Here is a 27,199-nt window from a genome sequence, read left to right as displayed (position 1 = left end):
AGAAAAATACGAGGCTATAATCCAGCGTTGTAGCCGTAGTTTACGGGTTTACGTGACATGACGCGTGGATTCATTAGTCTGTAGAAGACGTTTAAAGGTATGCATGCCTCAGTCTTGATCATGAAAACCTTTTGGGTTTCCTACACACGCTTCGAGTGAGTTCGAGTGCTGATGTGGCAGGTTCCCGGGGAAGTGTCAGTCCGACACATGGCTCGTCCTTCCGGGGCAGTGATTCCCAGCCTCTTTGTGTATCGCTGCAGTCTTTATTTGAAGCCCGTAAAACGCGCACACAGTCACGTGGCGAGCAGAGACGTTGGCGCTCTCGTCCGAGGCGGCATCGCGTGGTGCGTACGGCCTTGGCTAACAATATTATTGTATTTTTAGAAATGCCTGCAAATCTATTACAGCACGTCTAGTGCTTATAAATCGGCGCAGAAAGAAATGACTTATCCGCTGAAGATAAATGGATAAGGCCATGATAAACTGGTTTCCTGGGCTGAGTGAATAAGAACTACAAGTCCAGACTTAATGAAACGCTACGACGTGTGGGCTATGTAGCGCTTGGTGTGTGGCCCACGGAGGGGTCACGCATCTCCCGGAGACGTCATTACAACGCAGAACCCTTCCTGTGTGTGGTGGGGTCAGACCCAAGTCACTGATGGGGACCAGCTTCCTGCTGGGGAGGGACCGCTGCTGAACCCTTCACACTTGTTCTCTCTCTCTCTCGGTCCTCCGTGGTGGAGGGTGTGGAGTGTGTAAGAGGATGCAGCCAATCTTCCAACAGGCAGCCACAGACACAAAGGGCAAATATGTAAGTACCTTCCCCCCGTCAATAATTCACCTAGTCGCAATTATTAATTCAAATCGGTCGTCATTCCAGTTAAGTAACAGCATTTCGCACTGCTGTGTGTGCTTGGTTAACCCGTTTGGCCCCGTTGGTTTTATTTGACAGAACACTGGCTTTTCACGGGAGAGAATTTGGTCTCCACGGTCCTCTGTTTTTGTTTAATTCTCCGTTTACCGGACGTGTTCCCTCCCGGTCGGTGCTGCGCGCCGCGTATGGATTAAACGCCATCTCCGTGGGCGCCGCTGTGAGCCCCCGTCTCCGGTAGCAACGCTGGCCTCGAGGGCGAGCGTCGCTGATCTGTGACGCTCCGGGAGCGCTCCCTGCCGCGTGTCCACGGAACAGGCCTGCGCGAACGGCACGCCGCCAGAACGGGTGCATCGTTTGTTTTGCTTTTGCTTGTTTTTGTTTTTGCTGCCCGATACGGTGACGGGGTGGGCTCCACCTTGAGCTATGGAGTTAGCGACATAATAAATGTGCAGCTTGCTGGGGCGTACGAGGCCCCGGCGGCACACGCCTGACCGCACGCGTGCGCCACACAGATAGAGAGCGCGGGCACACGCAGGAGCCTGCAGCCACATCCTTCACCGTGATGGCTGTGCGGGGATAGTGGGTAGCCTGATTCTTTTTGTTTTCCTTCTGTCTTTTCTTTTTAATTCGTTTATTTCGTTTGAGTTCTGGATGAGCTTCCCAGGACAGTTTTACATTTCAAAAACGCCATTTCTGTGATAAGGCAGCCTTTTGTCTTAGACAGCAGAAAAGGACATTGTGAGAAGATAAGGGAGCCTAGAAACTGTGTTCGTGCGCGGCTGATGGCATTCACAAAAAAATAAATAAATAGTCATCTGGACTTTAAAAAAATCTTTGGCACTCGGTAGCTTCTCAGTAGCACCACCTAATAAACACAATGTAGACGGCTTTAGGTAGTCTCAAACAGATGGGCAGGTTGTTAGGGTTGTGTGTGTGCGCACGTGCGCTATTTGAATTGATTACAATAACGTCTTAATTCAACTCGCTGCCATTTTCTGTTTTCCTACCAAATGAGAAAACTATCCTGGGTACCAAGTGAGGGGTGTGTTTAACTCCCACTGCGGACTCCTGCATGTGAAATCAGCTTGGGCTATGCAGTCCTGGGTGATGGCAGGGCTTGGCCGATCGGACGTGCTTTCTTTTGAAACTTTGTTCTTCTCGCTCTGTGGATGCGGATCACCTTAAAGTTTGCCGTTCTCCACTAGAGTGTCCTGGAATATTGCAGGAAGATTTTGTAAAAGATGCAGTGAACGGTTCTCTGTGTCAGCACATGTTGGATCCCATCCTTCAGGAGTGGTAGTGCACAAGTAGGTTTGCAAGCTATTGGGAACTGGGAAGAATTAATATTGTGAAAGAACTGTGTGTCATGGCGGAAAAATGTTTCAAGTGTACGGAACTTGCAGAAGGATCATACATTATCACAAGAATCGGAGCCAGACAGAAACAATTGCTGTGGCTCAGAGCCAGATCCGGGGCCAGATCAAAAGCTCAAGTGTAAACAGACCCGTTTTCGAACCACTGCACAGAAAGGAAATTGACATTCCCACATGTGGTGTGCTTTCCATAACCAAAACGAGTTTGGAATTGTTTCGGACGTGCACCGAGTCATCAAAGCAGGTGGTGATCACTGGGTCCCCCGTCTGCGCGTGCCGCGCTTTCATGTCGTCCTGCGCTGACGTGAGTCCTGCTCCTGCCACGCTGCAGTCGTTCGTCTTCATTTCCCAGTCAGGCGGGACGCGTTTTTTCGGAGTCCTAATCCGTCGGCATCTGGGATTGTTCTGCTCTAATGCTCCGTCTTGCCACAGGTGCTGGCGGGGATGAATGTGCACCCTTCCGAGTTCGACGGCCTTAAGCAGGAGTTCGGCATCAAGGGCTACCCTACCTTCTGCTACTTCGAGTGAGTTTGACCTCTGCCTTAATTCTACACACACACACACACACACACACACACACAGAGTCAGACAGACGGTAAGCCTATGTAGCAGCTATCCCCGACTAAGCCCTGTCTGACTCCCTATGTAATTCCCTGTATGAGTCTCGCTGTCTTGTTCTTCATTTGAGCTGAAGTTCTCGAGGACGCGTGGCTCATAAGCACGGAGCAAGGTGTGAGACAATGTGGCTAGGACGTGGAGTTACTGTCAGAACTAGCTCCTTGAGACGTGCGGTGTTCTGTTAGGAAGCACTGTGTTTAAGAGCCATGTGACCTTCAGAGTTTCAGCTTAGAAAAACAACATCAGAGCAAGAATGGCCATGGGTGTCTCAAACCCGAGTAGATGAAGCATGCTCAGAGTTAGCAGGGGATGTGACCAAGCCTGTATCTGCCATACGGGCCTGACCCGGTGGAGGGTCCGGTTTAGCACTCGTCCTTTGCCCAAAGTAAAGGATGGACTGAGCTGCATGTGGTCCATTTAGGGAGCCCTTAATGAAGTCCAGACACACACACACAATGCACAGCTTCAGATGGTGGTGTGTAAGCAGATTATGTCTAATTTGTTGTCTCACACGACTGTGGCTGCATTAGGCGAGCACGTGGTACAGACGTCCTCCGCGTTCACGTCGCTCCCTGCTGTTCACGCCCTGCAACTGCGCCGCACCTCTGGACGGTCCCTCCCGGGCGCTGAGCTCTCGCTCGTTGCTCTACCGTTTTAATTATGGGAGGGCTAATTAAACGCCGCTCCCCGCCTGGTGCGCTTTCAATGAGCCATTAGCCGCGGCCCTGAGGGGAGTCGCGGTGTAACGACCGCGCGGCGTCATCGCTCATGGTAACGAGGCTCCGGGAGCCAAACAACGGAACTTTTTCTTTGATTCCCTCATTCTTGTTTCTTTTTTTCTCCCTTGATTCTGGACACGAACCGCTTGACGGTAAGGGCGTGCCGGGTGCTGGAAACGGGTCCCAGAGGCCAGCATCCCCTGGCGTCCGGCGGGTTTAGCCCGACCAGGAGGCGAAAACTCGCCACCTGCCACGCTTTTACCGCTCGGCGCAGCTGCAGACTCCCAAGTGCCTCAGCCGCTGACGCCTCCTCACCGCGCCCTGCCTCGATGAAGCCCGTGTCACGGGGTTCCACCTCCTCCGGAGCAGTCCCTTCTGACTGTCGGCGTCGCCGGGGTCACGCAATTACTTTTTTAAAAAAAAGGACCCCTTTGCTTTATGGCTTGTGATGTGCGAGGCTGAAGCTGAGACGGCCCGAGTGGCAGCAGTCCAAGCGCACGTGGTCCCTCTCTGCTGACGTGGAAGCACAGCTGAGCGCGGCGAGCCCCAGAGTTTGGAGCGAAGCCCTGCTGCTCTGCTTCACGCAGACCTTTCAGATCGGTTGCCAAGGAGCAGGTGAGAGCAGTGGGCTAAAACGTTATTGCAGAGAATCTGCCGTGTACGGAGGGAGGTCGTTAGGAAAGACACTGATGTCCTCAAGGTGACGCCAGGCCCAAACCAAATTGCGAGCAAACCGCTGGCAGCTGTGTTAATACTAAAGCTGACAGAGGAGAACTAAAGCTCTTTGATATGTATTCTTCTTTTATTACCTTCCTGTGAAGCATGCAGCTCCCCACGGATCAATGGCAGTTACAAATGACCAAATTCTGCTCTCCCCCAGTGGAGCTCTCCTCTGCGTCTGCAAACAGCTTCATTCCAGTAGCAGAAATCCGTGAGATAATGGGCCGAAAAGGGAAGCATTACTTTTCCCATGGAAGACTGCCCGCACGCACGGGCCCGCACGGGCCCGCAGCTCCGACCGAGCTGTAGAGGTTCTCTCGTCTGTCCGATCCCTCGCTTTGGCTCCTGAAGTGTTTGCTAAACAAAGTTTAATTTGGAGGTCTGGCCTGCTGGGTTGGTAAAGCTGCTTTTGGTAAGGAACAGGGAGACTGCTAGTCGGGGCCTTTGATTAAGCTGGACGCTCTGTGCCAGACACCTTAATTAGCTCTGGGCCGGGCACCTGATTCAAATGTTTATCTTGGCTTCTACAAAGAGAGCCCCAGCCTGAATGTGGCTTGTAATGTGGTCCTCTGCAACTATCCCTGGCTAACGGATAACGCAGATTTTAAAAGCAAACTCCTTCATCTTCTCCACTAGTTCCGCAGATCCTGTAATTAAAACCAGCGCTGGTCCTGTAAAACCAGTGCTATTGTTTATTTTCAGACACTCAGAAACCTGGCAGGCGGTCGGAAGTTGTTGCGATGTTCGTGTGGCATGCAGATGACTGGCAGCTAACGTCGTGTTCTTCTGTTTCCTTCCCACCCAGGAAAGGGAAGTTCCTGCATCACTACGAGAACTACGGCGCCACGGCCAAGGACATCGCCGACTGGCTTAAGAAGTGAGTAGCGTGGCCTGCCGGCTCCTGACTGACGCGCGTGGACGTGGAGCAGGCTCCCCTGCAGCCTTGTGTCAGAACCCGCTCCGCGGGCGGCGGCTCCGTCACTCCCGCGTTCCGGGGGCCCCGGTGCGCTGGTGCCCTTCTCCGGCCCGCCCCGGCCCTCGCCAGGAATATCAGAGCCGGGTACATAGGACCAAACCCAGACGCTCCTGCTGTAATCTTTCCCTTCGAGCATTGCATCAGCACAGAGTTTGGAGGTAAACAACTCGTGAGCCAGAATTTGCTTCATTCAGTTAATGCGGTTTTGCCAGATATGAGAACTCTGGGAATGATTCGTAGCTTAGCCGTGACTAGGCTGCTGTTTAGTGTTGTGCGTTAGAGGAGTCTGCCAAGGTATCCAGTTCTTTCCCTGAGGAGTTGGCATCATCTCCCTGAGAGATGTTTGTGCTGTTGTGGTCTGGACCGGTTTGCTTTGGCGAGAGTCGAAAGACAGGAAACAGCTAGACCGAACTCTGCTGTGTCCCTTTACACAACGTCGCAGCTGACGCTTAAATATCTACACAGAGGGCTCGATGTGGCCCAGTGTCTGGCGCCCACGGACACTTCAATTCATTCATTCACATTTTGTTTGTCTTTTTGCTAGTTTTTAACTATCACCAGACTAGACACATTTCCACATGTCCACAAACACACATCAGCAACAATGAAGCAATCCTGATGCTTCCGGGTGAGATCCATAACGTGTTTCCTTGGACACGGAGCGAATAAATCAACATTTTCACTGTGAGCCGTTAACTAAGTGACAACTTCTGTAACTCGGTTTCTTCATAGCGTGTCTATGATGACTCGAGTTCTAAAGTGTGGTTTTGCGGTCAGGCAGTGATGATAAGATAGATGAACCAGATGACAACGATAACTGCATATATATATATATATATATATATACACGAAACTGATGGTTCAGGGTCAAGTGGAAGAATGAATTATTTTGGCTCAAGGATGTTTTTGAGAAGGCTGTGGTGTTGTCGAACACATCGAGCCTTTCAGCGCGGCCCAAGAACAGAAGTATATGATATTCTGTTCCGCGTTCGCTCTGGTAGTCCTGAGAATCAGGGAGTTGAAGGTTGGGAACCTCCCACTCTGCTCACCCGCATGCTGACCACCGGATGTCTGCTACTTTTATCGGCAGGGTGTTTTGGCTTTATGGAGGAACCGTGAGCTTTTATGCAGATAAAATGATCGCTTTTCAAACGATCCAATCAGCTGCAAGAACCGGGAGTGCAGTTTCATTCTTATAACTGCGTCTTTGGCATCAATAAGGTCTGGTTTGCAAAAACGGCTACGCGGTGGAAAATTGATGACGCGTGCCGTGTCTCAAGAAAAATGGACAACTGATTTCTTTTTGGTTGAAGGCAAAGCCAGACGGCTTCATTTCTGAAGACGCCCTCATCATCATCATCAATGGGACACGTCGGACCGTGTTGGTAACACGGCATAAACAGATTGCGAACAGCTTACTTTTTATACCACAATCGCCATGTTAGTTTTGACAGGCAATGTTCTTATTTCAAATAAATGTTTGTAAAACTGACCACCCATTCTTAAATTTGACCCCAAGGCTCACTGGCTTCTACATCTGTCTGCGCACAGACCTCTGCGCTTTCCCCATCACTCCAGGTCGTAGTATCCCACTACAGAAAATCTAGTCCCTCTTTCTGATGAGACCCTGATGTCATGATGTTACTGAGCCTCGAGCCGTCTCAGTTGCCATGGCTACTCCCACCACCCCCTGATGTCCCTCCTGTAGCCCAGCACACCTCCTCCCCAGCCAACTACGTCTCCGTTGCCCTTCATGGACGTTCTCTTGTGGGTTGCGTCTCGGGACACGTGCACACTGTCAGGACAAGACTAGGACCTCTAGACAGTTGGACTAGACATAATTACTTAATTTTTCATTTTTTAAATGTATTTTTCTCTCAAAATTGTCATTATTGTGGTGTCTGTCGTCACTCAGAGGAGGACGGCGCCCCGCCCTTTGAGTCTTGGTTCCTCTCGAGGTTTCCTCCTCGTGCTCTAGGGAGTTTTTCCTCGCCACTGTCGCCCCTGGCTCGCTCACTGGGGGCTTGGACTTGGACATTGGTAAAATGACATCATCTGTTGTAAAAAGCGCTATAGAAATACATTTTGATTTGTTTTGAGAAAAGCGCATGTCAACCTTCAGCTGAGGTGCTGTGATCCCTCTAAAGACAGAAAAGCGCGTGGCTGGTTGTTCTTTAAAGACGCAACTTCGTGAGAGGCTTAAGGGTTTCGTGAGTGTTTGTGTTTCTGCACCGCTGGCTTGGCGAGCTGGCCGGGGGCCGTTGGCGTGTTGCACCGATGCGCGCATGGGCTGGGTCACAGTGACTGGAGAGGCCCCCAGAAGGACCCAGAATCCCTGGCGGTCGCTGTGTGTCGGTCGTGGGGTGTGACTGCTTATGAGCAGATGTGCAGAAGAGAGAGCTGCACCGAGACATGCGCCAGCTGGGCGGTAGCACAGGGTGCACTCGGTTCGACTGGATCGTCTTTCATGGTGAATGGGGGGGGGCTCTCAAACATTTCCCAGTCATCCTGCCTGAAAATAATGATTCATGACTTTATGCTAATTTAGTTTTCTCTCTCTCTCTGTCTCTCTCTCTCTCTCTCTCTCTCTCTCTCTCTCTCTCTCTCTCTGTGCCCCTCTCTCTCTCTCTCTCTCTCTGCCTCTCTCTCTCTCTCTGTGCCTCTCTCTCTCCCTCTCTCTCTCTCTCTCTCTCTCTCTGCCTCTCTCTCTCTCTCTCTCTCTCTCTCTCTCTGCCTCTCTCTGCCTCTCTCTCTGCCTCTCTCTCTCTGCCTCTCTCTCTCTCTCCCTCTCTCTCTCTCTCTGCCTCTCTCTCTCTCTCTCTCCCTCCCTCTCTCTCTGCCTCTCTCTCTGCCTCTCTCTCTCTCTCTCTCTCTCTCTCTCTCCCTCCCTCTCTCTCTGCCTCTCTCTCTGCCTCTCTCTCTCTCTCTCCCTCCCTCTCTCTCTGCCTCTCTCTCTCTCTCTCTCTCCCTCCCTCTCTCTCTGCCTCTCTCTCTCCCTCCCTCTCTCTCTGTCTCTCTCTCTCTCTCTCACCCAGCCCCCAGCCACCACAGCCAAACACCCCAGAGGTCCCGTGGTCTGAGTCTGACTCACCTGTCTTCCACCTGACCGATGAGTCCTTCGACGCCTTCTTGGAGGAGCGGCAGTCGGTCCTGGTCATGTTCTACGCTCCCTGTGAGTTCTCCGCCTCGCTCCCGCCTGCCCGCCTCACGTTTAGCCCTCACGTTAACATCGGCCCGAGCGACTCCGGACCCCGAGACACCTTCCCGTCTCCCTATCGGCCGAGATCGTATCGGTGTCGGATCGACACTGCGGAAGAGTCTCCGGTGCTCGGTGTGTGGGCCTGTCTGTGTGCATCACACACCTAAATGCCCACATCATGGGACATCAAGGGACAGACGGTCATATTGAAGATCTGACAGCTGTGTTTCGGAACCTTTCAACGGCGCTCTTTGTTTGTTTGTTTGTTTGTTTGTTTGTTTTTGTCTCTCAAAGTATGATGCGTCTGCTCTCGTACATTTTTAAATCAAACATCTTAGACAGAACGTTCCTTCGTGTCCTTGGGCTTCGGCTAGCTCTCACTTTGTCTCCTCTCACACACACTCACTCACACACACTCACTCACACCCCTCTTCTTTCTATCACTCTCTCCCCCTAAAGATATTCTCAGTCCTTTCATGCCACCTCGCTGCGGAGAAACATTTTTTGCTATGTTGCCAAGACACTTATTCAAATATGTTCTGGACTGACAGAAGTGGGGTCAGGCTTCATGTTCACTCGCCGTCTGTTTTAATTCCAGCACACACACACACCTTCAAGTACCACCATGGTCCTCATATGTACCACCCGGTACATATTTTCACACAACCTTTTGTCAAGTTGTTTCTGGGGTTTTTTTTTTTTAGTTATTTGAGCAATAATTCCATAAACATCCAACCTCAGTATCTTGTCTGAGATTCTTATTCGATTCCCTCAGCAACATTACAGCATTTATTAAGCATGTAAATGTCCACCTTCGTTCTGTCTGAGCCTCTGAGCGTGTAGCGACCGGCACTCAGTAGTGCCCCCAGCCGTGAGCCGTGCACGCACGAGGTTCAGGGTAAATCACTCAAACCAATGCCATTCCCCATTGGCTCTACGTCCAGCGCGGTGTTTCGATGACTGACTTACGAGAGCTTCAGAGATCGTGCATAGTAAACGACCCTAATGTACTTTCATTTCAGTTGCAAGCACTCAGAACTTGCGTTTATTTACTACTAGAGCGTGTGCTTCCCACTCGCACCATCTCAGCAGAAATCCCAGCAGTTTGTTAATCAAAAGTGTGGGGGGTGGTTTTGCCTTGTGTTCAGCATAATGTAAACCATAAAGCTGTGTATCTCAGCCAAGCCCTCAGGGCCAGTCAGCCGGTCCACGGTTTTTGATGGAACCCAGTTCCCAGTGCAGTGGAGAGAATCCAGTTTTCCTAATAGCTTGTTTCGGGGACAGAGCCAGAACCGTCGGAAGGAGGTGGACAATTAATTAATTTAGTTCATTGTCTCCAAAGACGGTAAATCGCTTTTTAATCAATATCCAAATACTGGCATCGGTAATCCTGATATTGTAGAAGGCTGTAACATGCAAATGAAGTCAAACACAAAAGCATTTCTCCTTGTGGGCTCAGCACCTGAGCAGGGTCAGGCACTCTCTGGGCATTTCAAAGGGCCCCCATCAGAGAAATCTGAATTTGCTTTCCTTTAATTAAATAAAGAATTCTGAATAATATGTAAGTAAAGTTTCAAAATGCACCGTTCCCTGCCCCAGTTCACAAAGTCCATATAGAGAATCTAAGCTGCAAACACACGCCCCTTTAAGTCACTGTTTCTCTGATGTCACAAGGACAGACTCATTTACATATCTCCTGGAGCAGTTTAGCCCTGCCCACTTGCATTACACTTCTCAGGTGCGATTCGGATCTGAATAAGGTACACTACAGGGCGGCCGGTCAGAACATAGCCTGTTTATCTGTCTTAGAGGCACGGTACCAGACCCAGCCTGTTTTAGTTCTGAGGGATAGAGAGGAAAATGGTTGAACAAAACTCTTTTTGAAACACAAAACATGTGAAAGTCAAGGAGAAAAAGGAAAGATATGGGCCCTTTAATGACTTCCAGGTGCCAACAAATCACATCAAGGGACGTCCACTTTGTTTTGAATATATTGCAAAGCATATGGCAACAATAAATAGCGATATAGTCACAGTATAAGGTTTTTCTCCAAACACAAACTTCCATATCCACATCCCTGCCCCGGAGGACTTAGTTTCTTTGGTCCACAAATATCCCCTCGTTTAGTTTTGCTTTGTTCTCTCTTTTTGCACGCTGTGTGCGTTTCCCCTGCAGGGTGCGGCCACTGCAAGCGGTTGAAGCCCGAGTACGATGCGGCCGCGGAGGTCGCCAACGTTGAGCCGAATGTGAGTGAAGGCTGGTGGCAGGCTGGTGGAGCACACCCTGCCTCGCTGCCATGGGGGGGTGCGCTTGATAAAACCGTTCCGAGTGCAGGTTTGTCGCTCTGAGGTATGAGCCCTTATGACAAATTTTCAAAATAGCCGTCTGTTGGCAAAATTCAGACGAGTTCATTTTAATCGGTCGTCACCCAGAACAGTGCGGTCAGTCTTGAAATGGCTCATTTTTACAGCGATACCTCTTTCAACTCTCCACTTTTCTGCTCACGTCTATGGCCTGGGTTTTGGGGTTTTTTTGTTGGGGTTTTTTTGGGGGTTTTTTGAAAACCCTAAAGCATTACCTCACGCGAGCGCGGTCCTCGAGCAGCCTCCTCTGAACGCGCCGGACGCGTCCAGCGTTCCTCCCACGAGCCGCGCATCCGGCCAGCTGGTCACGTGAGCAGGATGACCGAATCCGTCCCCGTGGACCTTCAGCCGCGTGCCGGGGCCCGCGCATTACCTAACGCGCCACACGCGCAAAGCGCTTACGCCCTTCGCTCCCCGGAGAGAGATGAGCTCACTTTTCATTCTCGCTCGCGGCCTTGCGTTCATCGGGGCAAAAAAAATAATAATACAAAAAAATAAAACACGAATAGTGCGTGCGTGCAGTAGTGACGTTTTGTGATTGCCGTGTTTTCGGTGTGAAACGCTCTTTGCGTGTGCGTTCTGTACCTGCCTAAAGATGAGATTTGAGAGATCTGATCTCACGACTGCGTCCTCCGTTTGCCACCCCGGCCACGAGACCCATGCCTCGCCGCCGGAAAGCTTGCAGTTTGTTTTGGCGAAGTACGAACAAGGTTTCGATGAGCGCAAGGGTTTAAATCTACCTCGCGGCAGCTCACCTGGCTGCCGCCCCGGGGGTCCGTTGTCTCTCAGTGTCTGCTACGTCGCTGCTGCATCTGTTGTGGCGCATCGCGGCGTTGTTCGCCGTCCGCAGTTAACATGCAAACGCACCACCTCCCGATGCGCCAGCCGTCACGCCGTGTGGCGTCGGGTGTCAGCAGCTCGTCTCCTGCTGAACGCGGAGCCTCAAATTAGGCGGCGCGGCACAACGTGATCGATGTCGCTTTGTTCTCAAATTAGCACAAATCTGCAATTCAGATTAATTTGATCAGTGAAAACGTTCTAAACCGATAGCGAGGCGCAGAACGGATGAAAGTTCGTCGATTTGTGCCTAAAGAAGTGATTTGTTACCTAAAGCAAAATGAGCCTTGAAATGAGGTTTCCTCAGTAGTACATTGTTATGGAACAAAGCCATTCACATTCCTTCTGTGAAAGAGGCTGATTTATTTTAAAATAACTACATTTTTAAGGACTTTTGCCTGCTAAGTCATATGTTTTTTTGGGGGGGGGCTTGCTTATACTATTTATACTATTTCAAATTTTAACGGATAAGCTACTTCCAAATATAATGCGTGTTGTTGCATGTTCTTGTCTGTGTGCGTGTGCGTGTGCGTGTGTGTGTGTGTGTGTGCATGTCCCTGTCTCGTGTGTGTGGTCAGAGTCCAGGTGTGTTGGCAGCAGTGGACGCCACTGTCCACAAGTCAGTGGCCGAGCGATTCCAGGTCACCAGCTTCCCCACGGTGAAGTACTTTGAGAGAGGCGAAGAGAAGTACACACTGCAGCAGCTCCGGACCAAAGACAAGATCCTGGAGTGGCTGAAGAAGTGAGCTCTCCCTCCCTCCTAGCTAACAGCTAACGGCACGTACCATAACAAAGACGGGAGTCAACATCTGGCATGTTTCCGCGGTAGCGTTTAGTGTTTATATTCACAGTTTGCCTCACGGGGCTTCCTTCTTCTGTGTAGCCACACGCGGCGCTGCTAAAAGCCGCCGCTCGTGCGGAGACGTGCGTATGCAGAAATGAACACGACCAGCTATTCGGCGTCAGCCGTGTTTGGCTTCCTCTTCCTCTGGCTGTAAAATTGCTCCACAGCGTCCGCGAGACGAGGAACAGAGGGAGACGCCGTTGGCGCGCTTCTCTGGCGCTCTGGGTTTGCGCCAGTGTCTGGAAATGTTCAGGTCAGGTGATGCAGAGCTGAAGCACAAAACTCCTCGGCCATTGTTCCCCTTCTAGAAATTTCTGGGCCGGTTCGTCATAAACACCGCAAAGATGTCACCGCGTTCGTCAGTGCTGAGTGCCAAAATGCCAGCAGGAAAACTGTAAACCGACGAAATCTAGCTGGTCTGATATTCTCGCAGGATGGACCATGAACATGGGGGAGGAGGGGGGGTACCAGCTTGTTCCCGAAATAGAAATTTCGGCTGCCAGGCTGTCGTGGGGGGTGGGGGAGACGATGACTCGGTAGCACTTGGCCTCAATCAACTACTACCGTTCACTGACCTCCAGGGCAGAAATCAGTTCCCCTCGTCTTGCACAGCTCACGATGCTCAGTGCAGCAGAGTGCAGCTGAGGGGTACCTGGGCCGAGGCCGAGTTCGAGGCAACGGCACAAACTCCACCTCCAGGTTCTCTTTTGAGGAGACCCTCGGAGAAGTTGACTTCCGTGTTGGAGTTTGCTGTCTGTGTATCTCTGTTGGTCAAGCAAGGTTTCCTGCCATCGCAGCCTTGTTTATGTTCACGTCTGTTTTGTTTACTCCACCTGCGTTTTATTCAGATCATACCGGTTCGGTTCGGCGAGTATCACATTACGTTTCACAGGAAGCACGCGAGAGTGTCAGGGCGCAGCTTTGACCCTCACGAGGTGCGGTTTTCAACACCGTTGGTGGTCTCGTGTCTTGTCTGTGCTCAGCCCGCAAGCCCCACCTCCTCCGGAGCAGTCGTGGGAGGAGAAGCCGTCCAGCGTGAGCCATCTCGGGGCCGAGGACTTCAGGGACACTCTGAAGAAGAAGAAGCACGCCTTGGTCATGTTCTACGCCCCGTGTAAGCCCTCCACGTCTCCACACACTAGCGGGTCCGTGTGCACCAGGAGAATGATGGCTGCAAGCATGTGAGGCTGGACTGCCTAAAATTGCTTTAAACAAACTTGGAACAGTATAATGTAGACTGTGTTCCATATTTTACAGTGCAAGTTTTAGACTTTAAACGCAGACGAACTGTGGAAGCGAGGCACGTTTCCGAGTTGGGCAGTAAGGTTTTGCAGAGGCGCGGAGCCTCACGCATAGCAGTGGTCGTATATTGAGTCCCCCGCGTGCTGCATCCCGATGGCAGGCTTGTTCGGGCCCGTTCAGTGTGGGCCTGCTACGTTAAAAGGCCCGTGGACAGACGCGTCAAAGACGCCACTCCGAAGTCGTCCGCGAGCCTCGCTTTGCTCGAGCACGAATGCCATCTTTTTGTTCCTCATGCCCGACTTCTCTAATGCAGCAGTGTAACATCCGTCTGGCAAGGGCAGATTTTGCCTGTGCAATCAAACAAAAAAAATGAACTAGCAGCCTCTAGTAAACGTCTCGGGCCAAAATGTTTCCTCCTTGAACCGAAACGGCGTTTAGCTTCTAATTATTAGCGGTATTCGCACAAATGTATTTTATCTCCTCTGCGATCATTTAATGCACCAATTAGCGAACCTGCTTAGCATCGCAACAACACACAAACAATGTTCTTAGTTCAGTTAATTTATCCAAAGTATAGTAGAATTGCACATCGCGCCTGTTATTATCATACAATACAGAGCTATTACCCTTTTAAACCTAGCGGAATATTGCAACAGCTTATTTCAATATTGGCTAATTGGTATTTACAGCTCTGTGTGTGGAATGTGGAAGACTAATTGCTGTCATTTAGGTGGTTGGTGGCAGAACTGATCGAGGCTCTTTGAATCATCTCGTCAGCGCTGCTGCGCGCTAATGAGTGAATGTGCTGAACACCAACCTCTGCATGACCTCTGCGTGCACATGAGCAGGCGGTGGCATGACAGCGCGGAAGATGAAGGAGGCTCGTTTTATCGGAGGGTTTTCTTCAAACCCAAGGGTCAGGCCGAATCGTCAAGGAACCGAGGATGCAGGGGGAAAAAGGATCTCATGACTTTGATGGCGAGTGCGTGCCGCGTTTCCGTATCTCGCGCGTGAGACTCGGTGGCAGGGAGGGCGTGGCCGGACATTGGCCCGAGCCCTCGAGTTCCGGCGTAATGTCCGCGTGGGCTCACGGGAGCATGAGCCACTTTACGCGCCATTTATTTCTAATGACTGAAAGGATCTGCGGCGGTCACACAGACGGGCCTTTGTCCGATCGCCATTACCTTCGCTCCATGCTCCATTACAAGTCCTGCGCCCCGTTGTTCCGATGACTTTAATTTGAAAATGTAGATTACAGTGGTTGCTAACATCAAACAAGGCGTGGAAGGACAATGGAGCCCTAATAAGCGTGTTTTATCCTGATGCCATTTGCTTGCCCAGTTGATGGGCTGTGTCACTTGAAAGTGAAGGTTTTATTTGTGCACATTAGCTCAGGTATAAAGGCGTGTTAGAATGGTTCTGGATCGGCAGGTCCAAATAGCCAGGCCTCTTTGAGAGGGACACATTGTAGTTGGACCATGTCCGACAGCTGGAGCTGGGACTCTTGGGGACCCAGCTGTTCACCTGGCATGAAGGATCCACATGCCACAAACACATAAATCTGTCCGGAAAGCAGCAGAGAGGTTTCGTGCAGAGGGCAATAATGGGATTTATGACTCGCTGTAAAAATGGAGTGAGCCATCCCTAATGCCGTATCATTTTTTCATAGACGGGCCGTGACTGCGTGTGGGTGTGTGTGGGTGTGTGAGAGCTGTGTTTGGATAAAGAACGCCCCTCTTCTGTACTTCCTCCCTGCCTGTTCTTTTTCTGTGGGACCAGTCTTTGATATTTATGGCCTTGCGTGTGCAGTAGACCATGCGACAGCTTTGCTTTGAACCTGGCACGATGTGATAGGAAGCGAATGACGCCACGCTCTCCTCCCCAGGGTGCCCGCACTGCAAGAACGCCGTCCCCCACTTCACTGCGGCCGCCGAGCTTTTCAAAGAGGACCGTAAGGTAGGGCCGAGCGCCGCCGGAGCCGTCTCCCCCGACCCAGCCGAGGTCACGACACCCGACCTTCCGGCCTTCTCGCCCTCTGTCTTGACTCATGCCCGATCCCCAGAACTTTCTCAAGGTCTCCGCTCTGAGACGCTTCACCTCTGGCGTCCCCTGCCGTCACATTTCTGGTACATTCCTTCACCCCCTCCCGGCAAAACGCAGTAATGTGGGTGTTCCTGCCTGTGCTAAATGAATAAGCGTCTGCTGAGAGTCTTATTTCTGTTAAAGCTCCGTCAGGTTTTTATTCTTTTTTTAAAACTCTTCTATATCTTTCACACAGTGACATCACACACCCCCCCCCCCCCCCCATTCTGTTTCTGCTACACCTTGACACTTTAAGTGAGGATTTTTCACCCAGACGTTGCTCCGGTACCAGCGAGAACGGTCCGCGTCCAGCTTTAAGTAACCCTCAGAGAGCTTTTCGTCTGTCTTTCCCAGCTGCGGACGCCGTTCACTGGCCTCGTAACCGAGCGGCCGAATCGCCGTTTGCGAGCGGCTCGGACGCGTCACACGTGACTTTAGCCGGCCTTTATCTTCCCATAGCTCTCAGGTTTGGAAGTGCGCACGCTCGTTATTCAAATGGCCGGAATCTGGAAGCTCACCTTGCCAAAGGCTGTGGTGGATCTGGCAGCTTCCGCCTTCATTTCCGGTGAACGCACCGACGGCAGTGAGATGCCGGTTACGCGCCGCGTTCCTCCGAAGGTCCGAGACGTGTATGCTAAAGGCTCCATGTACTGGTGCTGTAATACTAAACAGCGGTTAAGTTTAAATCAATGGTTTTGATTTCTCAGATCCGTTATGCGTCCACTGGCTCAAGCAGGAGGAGCGGGAGGTTAAAGAACCGTATGTCTGCTGATCCTCCTCTTTGGCAGACCCTACCTTGAGTCTGGAGAAATGCCAAGAAGGTTTTCGGGGCTGGATCGGTAAAGGAAGACTCGGGCCTCTGTGACGGAGAGTCCAGAGAGCTCTTAAATTCACAGAGGAATAGCACTTAATTAATTGGCCTTAATTAAATCGCATTAGGCTGAGCCGTGCTTGAGTGGAGCGAGGTCCGTTCCAGCTTTACTTCGCTCCATATGACATTTCCTAGTTGTTTTCTCACAGAATTCAACCTTCATCAAAGTGTTGCCCATTACAGTCTGTGACCGTGCATTGGTATGTGTTGTAAGTGGCCTAGCAGCCTCCAGGGCTCCATTCTCCAGGTTCAGAATCCCGTTCTCCCAGGTTAAGAAAGCCGTTCTCCCGGTTCCCTATGCAGAACCTCTGCACTCACTGATGGTCCCATGGTTAGCGGGGCAATGTTTACAGAGAGCACCATCTTTAAACCTTAAATCACTGAACGCTGAACGTTGAACGTTGACGATTAAAGTTTTGTCTGAGCCCTGCTTTATTTAATCCTTCATCATCTGATCTGAATATGAGAGAATACCATGTACGTCAGGCTATTTAATCACCTGTGTGAGCCACAATGATTATTGTTTTCCTAAAGGTCAGTAATTAGTACCTGATGTGGATTCCAGAATTATTCCTTATGATTTTTTAACCAGAACCATCTGAGCGTGAGGGGACGGGACGGGTAGCTGAGTTGGCCGCCGTCCTTTTCAAAGCCGGAGTCTTTACACTCCCGTTTCTCCGGGCGGGGCTGAGGAACTCTGATCAACCAATCTGCTCTCCAGATCTCCAGGTCAGATGCTCAGATGTCTCCTGGACGGCCTCGTATTTAGCAAGATCCTGCCCTTGTTGCTCAAGAGCGATATCTCCCATTTTCCTGGCCCTCCTTCAGCTTCTAAGATTTTAAAATCCCACTGCCCTGGATGACCTGTAGCTGCAGAGGACATTGTGTGAACACGTAAGCTTGGGCAGGAGCGCGACATTCCATTTCGGCTGCACGGAGTCAACAGCCCGAGGCCTCAAACGACCTCGGGTGAGGTTCTTAAAGACGGACGGGAAATACGTCGGGACTTTAAAACCCAAAATGCAGAAAGCAGGCTGCTTCTTTCAAAGTACCTTTCTAATTGTAAACATATCAATATCTTTTAGATGTTTTAATTCTCCAAATGAGAACGCGCACATAATTTTTGCCAGATCGATATGCGTCGTTAGGATGGAGCTGCACCGTGACGAGGCCGTCGCTCAGATACGGTCGCCATGGCTATAAAAGTTTAATAGCTCAGCTGCAGGGTTCCTCTTTGTTTTCATTTGTGACTGACTGGCTGCGACCATCAAATGCTGACGAGCACAAAACACTCCACTGTATCGTGAAATAGATTTTCTTTCTAAAGCAGAGGGCAGATGGCTGTTATTTGTCAGCTGGTATTTTGACTAATTAGTGCTTCACACTAATTAGTGCTACACAAACTAAACTTGCCTTGCCTAATGGTTAGAAACATACCAGCATGAATCTGGGTTTCATATACTGCGCTTCTGTTTATATGTTTAGTCCGTCTACGCCACGTGCCACAACTAGAAAATGGACGAGCTAAGTTTTGGATGTAAAAAAAAGAAGTAAGCCTTTTTTTTCTTTTCTTTACATTTTCACAGAGTGCGTAAATTTAGTTCATTTGGGCTGTTGTTTGTTTTGGGGACGGAGGCTGACACACTTGAGTTTTCGCCACAAATGACATAAATTACAGCATCGTCCGAGCCGCCTCGTGATACCAGCGTCTTTACCGCATGCCTGTGTGTGTTTGTGATTGGTGGATGTGTCGACTCTCTCTGTGGAGACTAAATCATCCCCTGATCCCCAACATCTTATCAGGGGGCTTAGGAGAGTAAACGGTGGAACCGCGAGCCGACAGCACAATGCCTCATCGCGGTGGCTAACACTTTACTGGGCTGTGTAACCTTTTGCAAATAAGGACCTACCCTCCTGTGCTTTAATGCAGAAGCTTGTCTGGCAGCGCTTGGGGGTGGACAGTGAGAAGGGATCTTTTTGTTCACTTTCACGCTTTACTGTCTCCGTGTGGCCTTGCAGATTGCGTACGCCGCTGTGGACTGCACCAAAGGACAGAACCACGAGCTGTGCAAGCAGGAGGGTGTGGAAGGCTACCCAACCTTCAGCTACTACAATTATGGCAAATTCGGCGAGAAATATACCGGCGACAGAGGGGTGAGTGCCCGCATGTCCGACGAGGTGCAAATGTCGATGACGTCAGACACTTGCTGAGCTCTAATTGAATAAAGCGGTTGTAATGTTCAATCTTTTTTTTTTTTTTATTCATTTCTCTATGCGCACTGTACTATCTGCAGGAGGCTGGCTTCACCGGGTTTATGAGGACCCTAAGAGGACGGGACCAAGACAAGGCGGGAAAGCGAAAGGAGGAGCTCTAATTGTGGGCGTGGCCTCTAAACATGGGAGGAGCCTGTCGTTGCACTGTGACCTGGACAGGGACCTCCTAGCACTGATGGCACACTCGAACACCTCAGATTAAAGGAGGCTCTTTGTTTAAATTTTTTTTTTTAAATCCCGCCGTGCCCTTACATTTGTAATACCAATGTACAACCATGAGACCACTTCAGATTTTGCTTTGTTTTCTTCATAGACGCTCCGTGAGAAGGACGATTGCTCCCAGATACTGTGAATGCAGTTAATGAAACTACGTTTTAAATCTATGCAATACTGAACCCTCATCCCTGGATCGTCACGATGAGTGGTTTCTGTGTGGAGGGGGGGACTCTTCAGCTCCTGCTGTATAAACCAATCTTCTCTCCTACCCTTGCTATCCGATCTCCACGTTTGCCAAAACCACGTCTCATGAAGAGGAGCCGTCCATGTACAATCACATCTTCAGATATTTTTTTACAAAAAATAAAAATATAAATTTATCTTGGTCTTCAGAAAGACAACAGAAGATAAGGGGCATGTAGCTGAAATATGTGGCCTTATATGAGTGAATAAATGGAATTGCAGTGGTGCTGCGCACCTGAGACTATCAGCGAATTGCTGGAACCAAAATACAGCAGCTTCTGAGTTGTGTTTTGAGGTTGTCGGATTCTGTATACCTGGTCTTGATGTGTTTTGTTGTCAGCTGTGAACGAATAAAATACTAAACAAAATGGAAAATGCCAAAAAGTAGAGTTTAGCGGTTAACACCACTTTGGGTTCCAAAAACTACTCCAGTTGATGCATTTGTTAATGCTGACCACATCGCATATTTCACCTCCTCCATGCATGTCTGCTAGCGAAACGCTGAGGGCTCTACAGCAAAAATTAAAACAAAAAGCAAAAGTTAAACCCAACAGTGCTGACCCAACAGGAATCTTAGTCCAGCTGAACTCTCACGTGTACCGCACACTAAGTAGAAATTGACATTTCATGATCGAGATTGAAGGACTCAAGCTAAAGAATCCCGAATGCTTGTTGTATTGTTTTGTTTATTGTCCCTTCTCAGTCGAGAACAACAATTTATAGAACAATCCAGTTTCATAGGAATTGGGACTATTCGAGGCATTATTAACAATAAGAACCATAATCATCTTTTTCGTTCTCCCATTCTCGTTAGATTAAGTGTGCTAATATTTTCCTTTTCACCTGTAATGAAGTTCCAGCTCACGCAGACGGTCTAGAGCAGGACCCCTGTGGTCTTCGAAACCTTACAAAGCTCTAAACGCCACCATCAACCTTCACATCTTCTCGCCTTTGCCATTACCATGTATTATTCATTCTGTACTGTACCTTTTAATCGGAGAGTCTGCTGTTAACGAGGAGAGAGAGGAGAAAATGTCTAGTCATCAGAGCAGCCGGCGTAATGTGGTCCTGGAGGTTCCAGAGGCAGTCGATCAGACCCGACCCGAGCGCTCCTACCGATACTGGAACCGTCACCATTATCTTCACTACTGTAGTAAAAACTCCCAGCTCAAGGCGCTAATACATATTTAATAGGCTTATGTGTAGCTGAACTCGTTTGATTATTCAACACTTTGATTCTGTTCATTATGAATAAAGTACTCAGGGCTAGCGGAGCACGTGTTTGGTATTGGCATATCAGCTTTGTATCCGGCATCACAGAATTCGGAACTGTTTACATTTGTCTTTGGGAGCAGGCACAAAGAAGCAGTAATAGGAATTCAGCAAGGAAAGCTGAAGGCGTCTGCACATGGTGATTTCAGGATCGGAACGGTGTGATCACACGTGCAAATTTCTTTTGGGTCAGTTATCAGTCAGCCAGTCGTTTCAGCTGTCATTAGGAACGGATAAAGACCTCATCTGAATTTCTCTTAGTCTCATCATGCTCTACGTGACGCCACTGAAAATGTGTTATACCTGAATATCAAGGAAATGTTAGAATGTTCTAATCTCTACAAAATATGTGTCCAGTGTAATGTAATAATTTCGTGGTCCAGGGGTCTTTGTACCAAAGTAGTGTTCTGCTCTGAGAGAAATCCTGCTTTGTCTTAATCCCAAAGGTTTCTATATTATGGGGAACTATCACATTGATGCCAAGAAGTCACTTTCGCCTTTATTGATTTATATATCCAGATGTGTGTACAGTCTTTTCCCCCGTGAATGTGCATACTGCAAAATAAAAAAGGCATACATTTCCCAGAATGCTTTCTTTTAGCAGTTTAATCTGAATAGACTGAATATACTGATTTTTTTTTTCCTGTTGTCAGTTTTGTTAAATACATTTTTAATCACCTTAAGTAGAAGGCATCAGTATAGCAATGAAAAAGTCAATGTTTCATATTCTCATTGCAGTCCAAGAAGAAGGAATTTAATTTTGAAGTTACTTGATTTGATTTTGAAGTGATTTCTTGCAGCTAGCTTCTTGCTGACCAACTTCAGTAAGGTATAATAGTTGTACTTCCTTAAGATGCCGATATACGTTTGATAATAGTCCCCCAATGAGCTCCAGCTTCTGTGCTGTTATTCAATAGATTGTTTGCTTTGTCTGCGTAAGAAATTCCCGCTGTCTAGATCTCCATAGCGTTAACTAAACCAACTCATGATGATGATGCAAATAATTTGCACTTTCTACAGTTAAACAATACCCCCACGGTTAAGACGCATAGATTATGGCGCAGAGGTGCTCTGTTGGATTCAGGATTCATTGGATTCTGAGTGGAGCACTGGAGTACATCGAACTCACTGTCAGGGTGATGTAACCCGTTTGAGATGACTTGTGCTTCGTGACGTGGTGCTTTATCATGCTGGGAGTAGCCATATATTTACACAATGTACTTTCCAAGTACAAGAATCGAGATTTGACCGGCTGTCCAAATTCATCTGTACTTTATCTCATCATGTTTGTCCTGCTGGTGCAGATACGACTTTGGGACCTAACAGACGTAAGAGGCTACAGGAGAACTAGTCTGTGCACCTTGATGTCAGGAGTAATGTCACTTTCTCTTGCTTCGTTTCTGAAATTGTCTTTAGCTCAGTTAGTTATTAGCACCAAAACTCATGTTGGACTCTAAGGTCTGAAAGATGCATAAATCAGCTTGGTGGATGTGAAGCGCAAGTCATTTTTGACCCATTGTGCTGCCGCCATGGAGAAAGACCTACCGGTGGCATGCGTGCAGCGTCTCGGGGCCGGCGAGTGGTTGATTAATGCCTCGGACAGTGAGTCTTAGCATCTACTCCATCAAAATTACATGGAGGAGGACACCGCAGGAACTGGCCGTTCTCGCTCAGCTGGACACACCATCCTGCGCAGAAACCGTATGTGCAAAAGCTGCAGGGGCAGGAAAAAAGAGAACTGACAAAGCATTGTGGGATGCCTGGAACAGAATTAGGCCCCGTTAAGAACCAGGATTTTCCATTCCAGCAAGCCTAATTGGGTCGTGTCCTCAGACATTTGTGCCTGGAAAGCAGGTCCTATCTCCACGACCTCAAACTCCTGTGATGGATTCTCAGAATCTAGCAGTCTGGGTAATTACATAACCACACAAGACGCCACAAGAATGGATGCAGACTGCTGTCTTCAACTGCCACCTATGGGAACAAACTTTTTTTGTTCATTCGCACACGTGTGTGTGTGAGAGAGAGAGTGTCTTCTGTCTACAAATAGCAAAATTGTTGTTATATAAATGCTTGAAGCTAGTTGAATCCAGTTGATGGTTTGCCTATTTTTGAATATTCTCTCAGTGTCAGGTTTATAGAATTATTGTGTATTTTTAACTTGTTGGAAACAATGCCATGACAACCAGAGCTTTTTCAAACTAAATCATGACTACGGGTGGACCCTTTTAAGAATGTTGTTTTCTGTCCATGACATCAAAATGACTTGTTTGAATGAATATTCCATAAACAAAGATGCTGAGAGAACCGGTTAAGAATAAGTGACTCAGACATGAACACACCAGCAAAACTGATTTTCTTACGCTAAAAGTAACAGTCAAAATGGTGTGCTCGTCTAGCAACTGTAATTGCATGCAGGGCAAGCTATCAAACATCCTGTAGCAAACCCTCTCGATTCAGAAACCACAACATCACAAGCTCTGCACAGGGTTCATCCGTGTTTCACTGAATTAAGGCCATGGCACCTCTAGAAGGCTCAACAGTGAGGCCAGATATCATAGCCCCCCCCAACCCGCCCCAAGATCACTTACACCTCAATAAACATAAACCCACGCTGGCCTCCATGGCGACAGGCTGTCCCCAGCCCCACTGACAACATTAACACATGCTCAGTATTGCCCAGGTTGTCTTGTGTTCTTTGCTGTACTACACAGCTGGATTTCACATGTTTCTTCTCCAACCGTTTAAACTAGAAAACGAGTCTTATGGATTTAACAAAATGTTGTGATAAAAAGGTCTTACTTTATTCTTCTCATTGGGTTGGCCTTATTTGAAATTCATCTAGAGTCCCGTGTTACTGAAAATCTATATCAAAATTTAAATCATGGATAATAGCCAGCATGGGTCAGATGCCCACATCTTGCTTTGGAGCTGACAAAGGTATTTCACATCTGAGCCTTTCGCCTTCATTTACATCATTCTACGGGTCTTGCAGTTTTATTTTAGACGACACCTTCATGTTTTGATTCTGTGTCTGTGCTAAACATGATCATTCAGTAAAATGTTTGTCAGAGTGACGCTAAAACCACAGATGAACTTGTCCCCTCTCGGTCTCCAACCTCGTGAAAGACGTAGAACCCCCTGAGACTGCAAAGAACATATCTGATCATGTATATGTGTGTGTATATATATATACACACATACACACACACATATATACATACACACACACTTTATGGGGCCCAAAGATTTTGCATTCAGTGCATCATCAAGAGAAGTAGCCATCTGACACAGCGGTGTGTTGTGTTTGGCTGTGACTAGATCAGAAAATCCGGTTGCAATTTTATTTAATCTCATTATGAATCATTTAGAATATCCAACAAATGCTGTTAAACTAGTAAATAACATCTTCTCTCTTTTGAACATCACCTCCGGAGATTCTTACACTTATGCACTCGCCTTTTCATTCATTCATTCATTCATTCATTCATTCATTCATTCACCAGGCCGCGCGGCTCGTCGACTCTGTCGCGTGCGTTCCACTCCTACCCACAATGCCTTTCGCACAGCCACGCCAGCACTTCCGCGGGCCTGTGGTGGTTGTTTTGTAGCCAGCTAGCCTAGCAGAGCACACCCTTAAATGAGCGAGAAACACGCAGGGGAGATGGGAATGTCGTCCTTCGGACAACTGCGAGCACAGAACTGAGTTACATCCGTGCGAGACATGCCTCTTAAAAGGTGGGCGTCTTTCCTTTTTGAGTAGTTATGCGGACTGTTCTTTCCAGGCCTCACTTCTTCCTAACGAGTTCTTAGCCAGCCTAGCAACGAGAGTCCTGGTCGCCTCCCGCAGTGCGTGTAAGGTAGCTGGCCAGCTAGGTCATGGCCTTATAAAGCCTAACGAGCTGAGCTGCGTACGGTTTCTTCGATTCACAACGAGTATTTTTATCTAACAGCTCGCAGTGACCGGCTAGGCGAGGCTAGGCTAGCTTAGCTTAGCTAACGTTGTGCCACAGACTCAGCAACACCGTCACCCGGTTCGCTGTGTAGAAAAAATGAGCTCCGTATGTAAAAAGGGCCGTTTAGTAAAGCTTTGGAGTCTAACTAGCAGGCGAGGCTTGTTTGGGTGGCTGGATAACTAGCTAAACGTCGGGTTGCAGAAGCCCTGTTTGGATAAGGAGAGCTTGGTCGTGCTGTTGCTGGATTTCACCTGTTTGTCGTGAATTGAATGACGACCCCCCCCCCCCCCCCCCCCCCCCCCCGAGGTCAATGTGGTTTTTAACGTTGCGCTGTTTTTCTGGACTTCACCTCTTCGTCGTGCCCTCCTGAGGTAAAAGTCGTTTTAACGCAGCTAGCCAGGTTCGCTAACAGTCACGTAGTTAAGAGCGAGGCAACCGTCGGTGCTGTCCAGGGTGCTGACTTGGTTTTCCTCGGATTAGTCCTGCCACGATTAGCGTTGGCATTATTGCTCTTAATTACCTTAAGCCAAATTCGATATATGGCGCAGATTACATTTGTAATTTTAGCGTCCTTTTCGCTAGAACAGTAAAAGATTGATGCTGTGGCAGTTCTAAAAATGCCCTTCCTCTCAAATACTGCAGATTGCGGATCGATGGTTTTAACCTCTCTGGCAGTTGTGCTTTTGTTGATGGGTTCTTCTAGTAGCTGTGCTGTTGGGTAACTGCGTCTCTCCTAAGATCTCCTATATATGATTTGTGTTGACTATTGCTTTTTTGATTGATTATCAGATTGAAATAAAATTAATTTAGTGATACTAAATCATTGGGAAACACAGAAAGGGTTAAACGGAAGATTGGCCAGATGTGTGCCAAAAAGTGTTAAATACTTCAGAGAAGAATTAAAGCTAAAGAAACTATGAGACAAAGCACAGCCATGAACACTTACCATATAATCAGATTGCAGTGAAAAAAAGCTCTTTTCCTCAGGTACACATTAAGTACATTTACCTTGCAGCATGTAGAGCCTACAGGTCAGAGGTGGCAGAGAAAATTGTCGGGTTCTTGTACTTGGGTGTGGATTCACATGCTCTCAAGCTTTAGGTCTCTCATATCTTATTGTACTAGGGGAGAGTAGGACAGTGAGTCACTTCACAATCTGAGATTGCAAGTTATTGTTTTAGAAACGTTGTTACCATGGAAGTGCAGGTGCTTCAGTTTAACATGAAACGGAATCTGTCTGAAGCAATCTCAAAATGATAACGCGCTCTGCGGGTGGCATCTAGGCTGTTCTCTTAGAGCGTTTACTTCTGCCTGTCTCCACTTGCCGCCTCTCTCAACAAAACCGGAGAGCTGTTGACCAGTTTTCCAGTCTCTCGTGATTCCCACTGCTGCTTGTGGCTGTGCTGGAGGTGAACGCTGTAGCGGTGACCTAATCTGTGTGTGCCCCCATGCCCCCCCAGGTTAGCGCTGTAAGATGTCTATGGTCCTGTTTGCCTCGGTGGTGCGGGTGAGGGATGGCCTGCCTCTCTCTGCCTCCACTGACTACGAGCAGAACCAAGGACTGCAGGAGACCAAGAAACACCTGAAGAGCCTGTCCAAAAAACTCGGCCAGGTCCCCGACCGTTGTTCTCTCAAGGCCGGCCAGTACAATGTCAAGTAAGTGGTAATTAGAGTCGCTATTTCCGTACATCCCAGCACACCTTTCTAGGTGTCTTTCATCTCTGTGACATTCTGTAAAAAGGATGGATGTAGGAAACTTCACAAAGTCCAATAAATACTTTTTATGCCACTTCGCTAAAGAAATGGCATGCTAAAGAAATGGCAACTATATAGTAAACTTTAGATTTGGTAATAATAATATGCTTGGAAAGACATGCTAGAAAAGTACTTCTGATTATATTGACATGGAGTATTAAAAGACTTACTAAAAGTCCTTTGGAATAGCCAGTTCAGCTGTTTATGCATGTAAGGTCTTTTAAATACTTATTTCAAGTGTAGGAGTCAGTGGATCACAAGTACCCTGAAGTCATGATTAAGTATACGTTTTAAAAGTCTAAACCTCAGTTTTATAGAACGTGGCCAAATCTTTGATGTATTATTGTCTGTTAGAGCTGTCTGCAGCAACCTGTTTTCAGTAGTTCGCAAGATTGTTTTATTATTCTGTTGAAGGGAGTTTGTTAGACTCTGTAATAGCCTCTCACAGTATAATACGACATTGGCTTCTAAGTCTTTGGTTTTAATGGAAAACAATAAGAAGTTAGGGCCTGAAACGTCAGAAAACGTCACTCTATAAAAATGAAGGTAATTTCTTGCGCTGGTGCAGGACAGAGTGTGGGCACACCTTTTAAATCAGCAGCTAATCCAACTCAGGATTTAAAGTTCCTTTTAGGCAGGGCCTAACGCAGACGTATCACTGCTGCATGGGCCTCGGGGGCAGCCGCTCTGAAGCCTGGCACACCAGGAGTCTGCCATCCATCACCCCAAACTTCAGAAGTGAGCACCCCCCCCCCGAGTGGTGGA

At 48.5% G+C, this 27,199-nt stretch overlaps 2 protein-coding genes across 3 annotated transcripts in view; both read left to right on the top strand.

Annotated features, from left to right (window-relative positions):
* The window catches only part of pdia5 (protein disulfide isomerase family A, member 5), a 33,415-nt gene extending 12,104 nt beyond the window's left edge, over positions 1-21,311 (top strand). For both annotated transcript variants that reach the window (XM_027024407.2, XM_035522896.1), the window contains exons 8-17: positions 744-811; positions 2,680-2,771; positions 5,110-5,181; positions 8,316-8,452; positions 10,655-10,725; positions 12,258-12,421; positions 13,507-13,637; positions 15,651-15,721; positions 18,738-18,872; positions 19,013-21,311. In XM_027024407.2, the coding sequence (XP_026880208.2) occupies positions 744-811; positions 2,680-2,771; positions 5,110-5,181; positions 8,316-8,452; positions 10,655-10,725; positions 12,258-12,421; positions 13,507-13,637; positions 15,651-15,721; positions 18,738-18,872; positions 19,013-19,093 (1,022 nt within the window). In that variant the 3' untranslated portion in view covers positions 19,094-21,311. The remainder of the gene's footprint in view (positions 1-743; positions 812-2,679; positions 2,772-5,109; positions 5,182-8,315; positions 8,453-10,654; positions 10,726-12,257; positions 12,422-13,506; positions 13,638-15,650; positions 15,722-18,737; positions 18,873-19,012) is intronic.
* A 2,970-nt stretch (positions 21,312-24,281) lies between these two features.
* sec22a (SEC22 homolog A, vesicle trafficking protein) overlaps positions 24,282-27,199 on the top strand; it is a 10,820-nt gene continuing 7,902 nt past the window's right edge. The window contains exons 1-2 of the mRNA XM_035523074.1: positions 24,282-24,461; positions 26,140-26,335. Coding sequence (XP_035378967.1) covers positions 26,154-26,335 — 182 coding nt within the window. The 5' untranslated portion in view covers positions 24,282-24,461; positions 26,140-26,153. The remainder of the gene's footprint in view (positions 24,462-26,139; positions 26,336-27,199) is intronic.

This window comes from Electrophorus electricus, chromosome 25 (genome assembly GCF_013358815.1).
Source record: "Electrophorus electricus isolate fEleEle1 chromosome 25, fEleEle1.pri, whole genome shotgun sequence".
Taxonomy (NCBI): Eukaryota; Metazoa; Chordata; class Actinopteri; order Gymnotiformes; family Gymnotidae; genus Electrophorus; species Electrophorus electricus.
The sequence above is the reverse complement of the archived record's forward strand: the minus strand, read 5'-3'. Positions and strand labels throughout refer to the sequence as shown.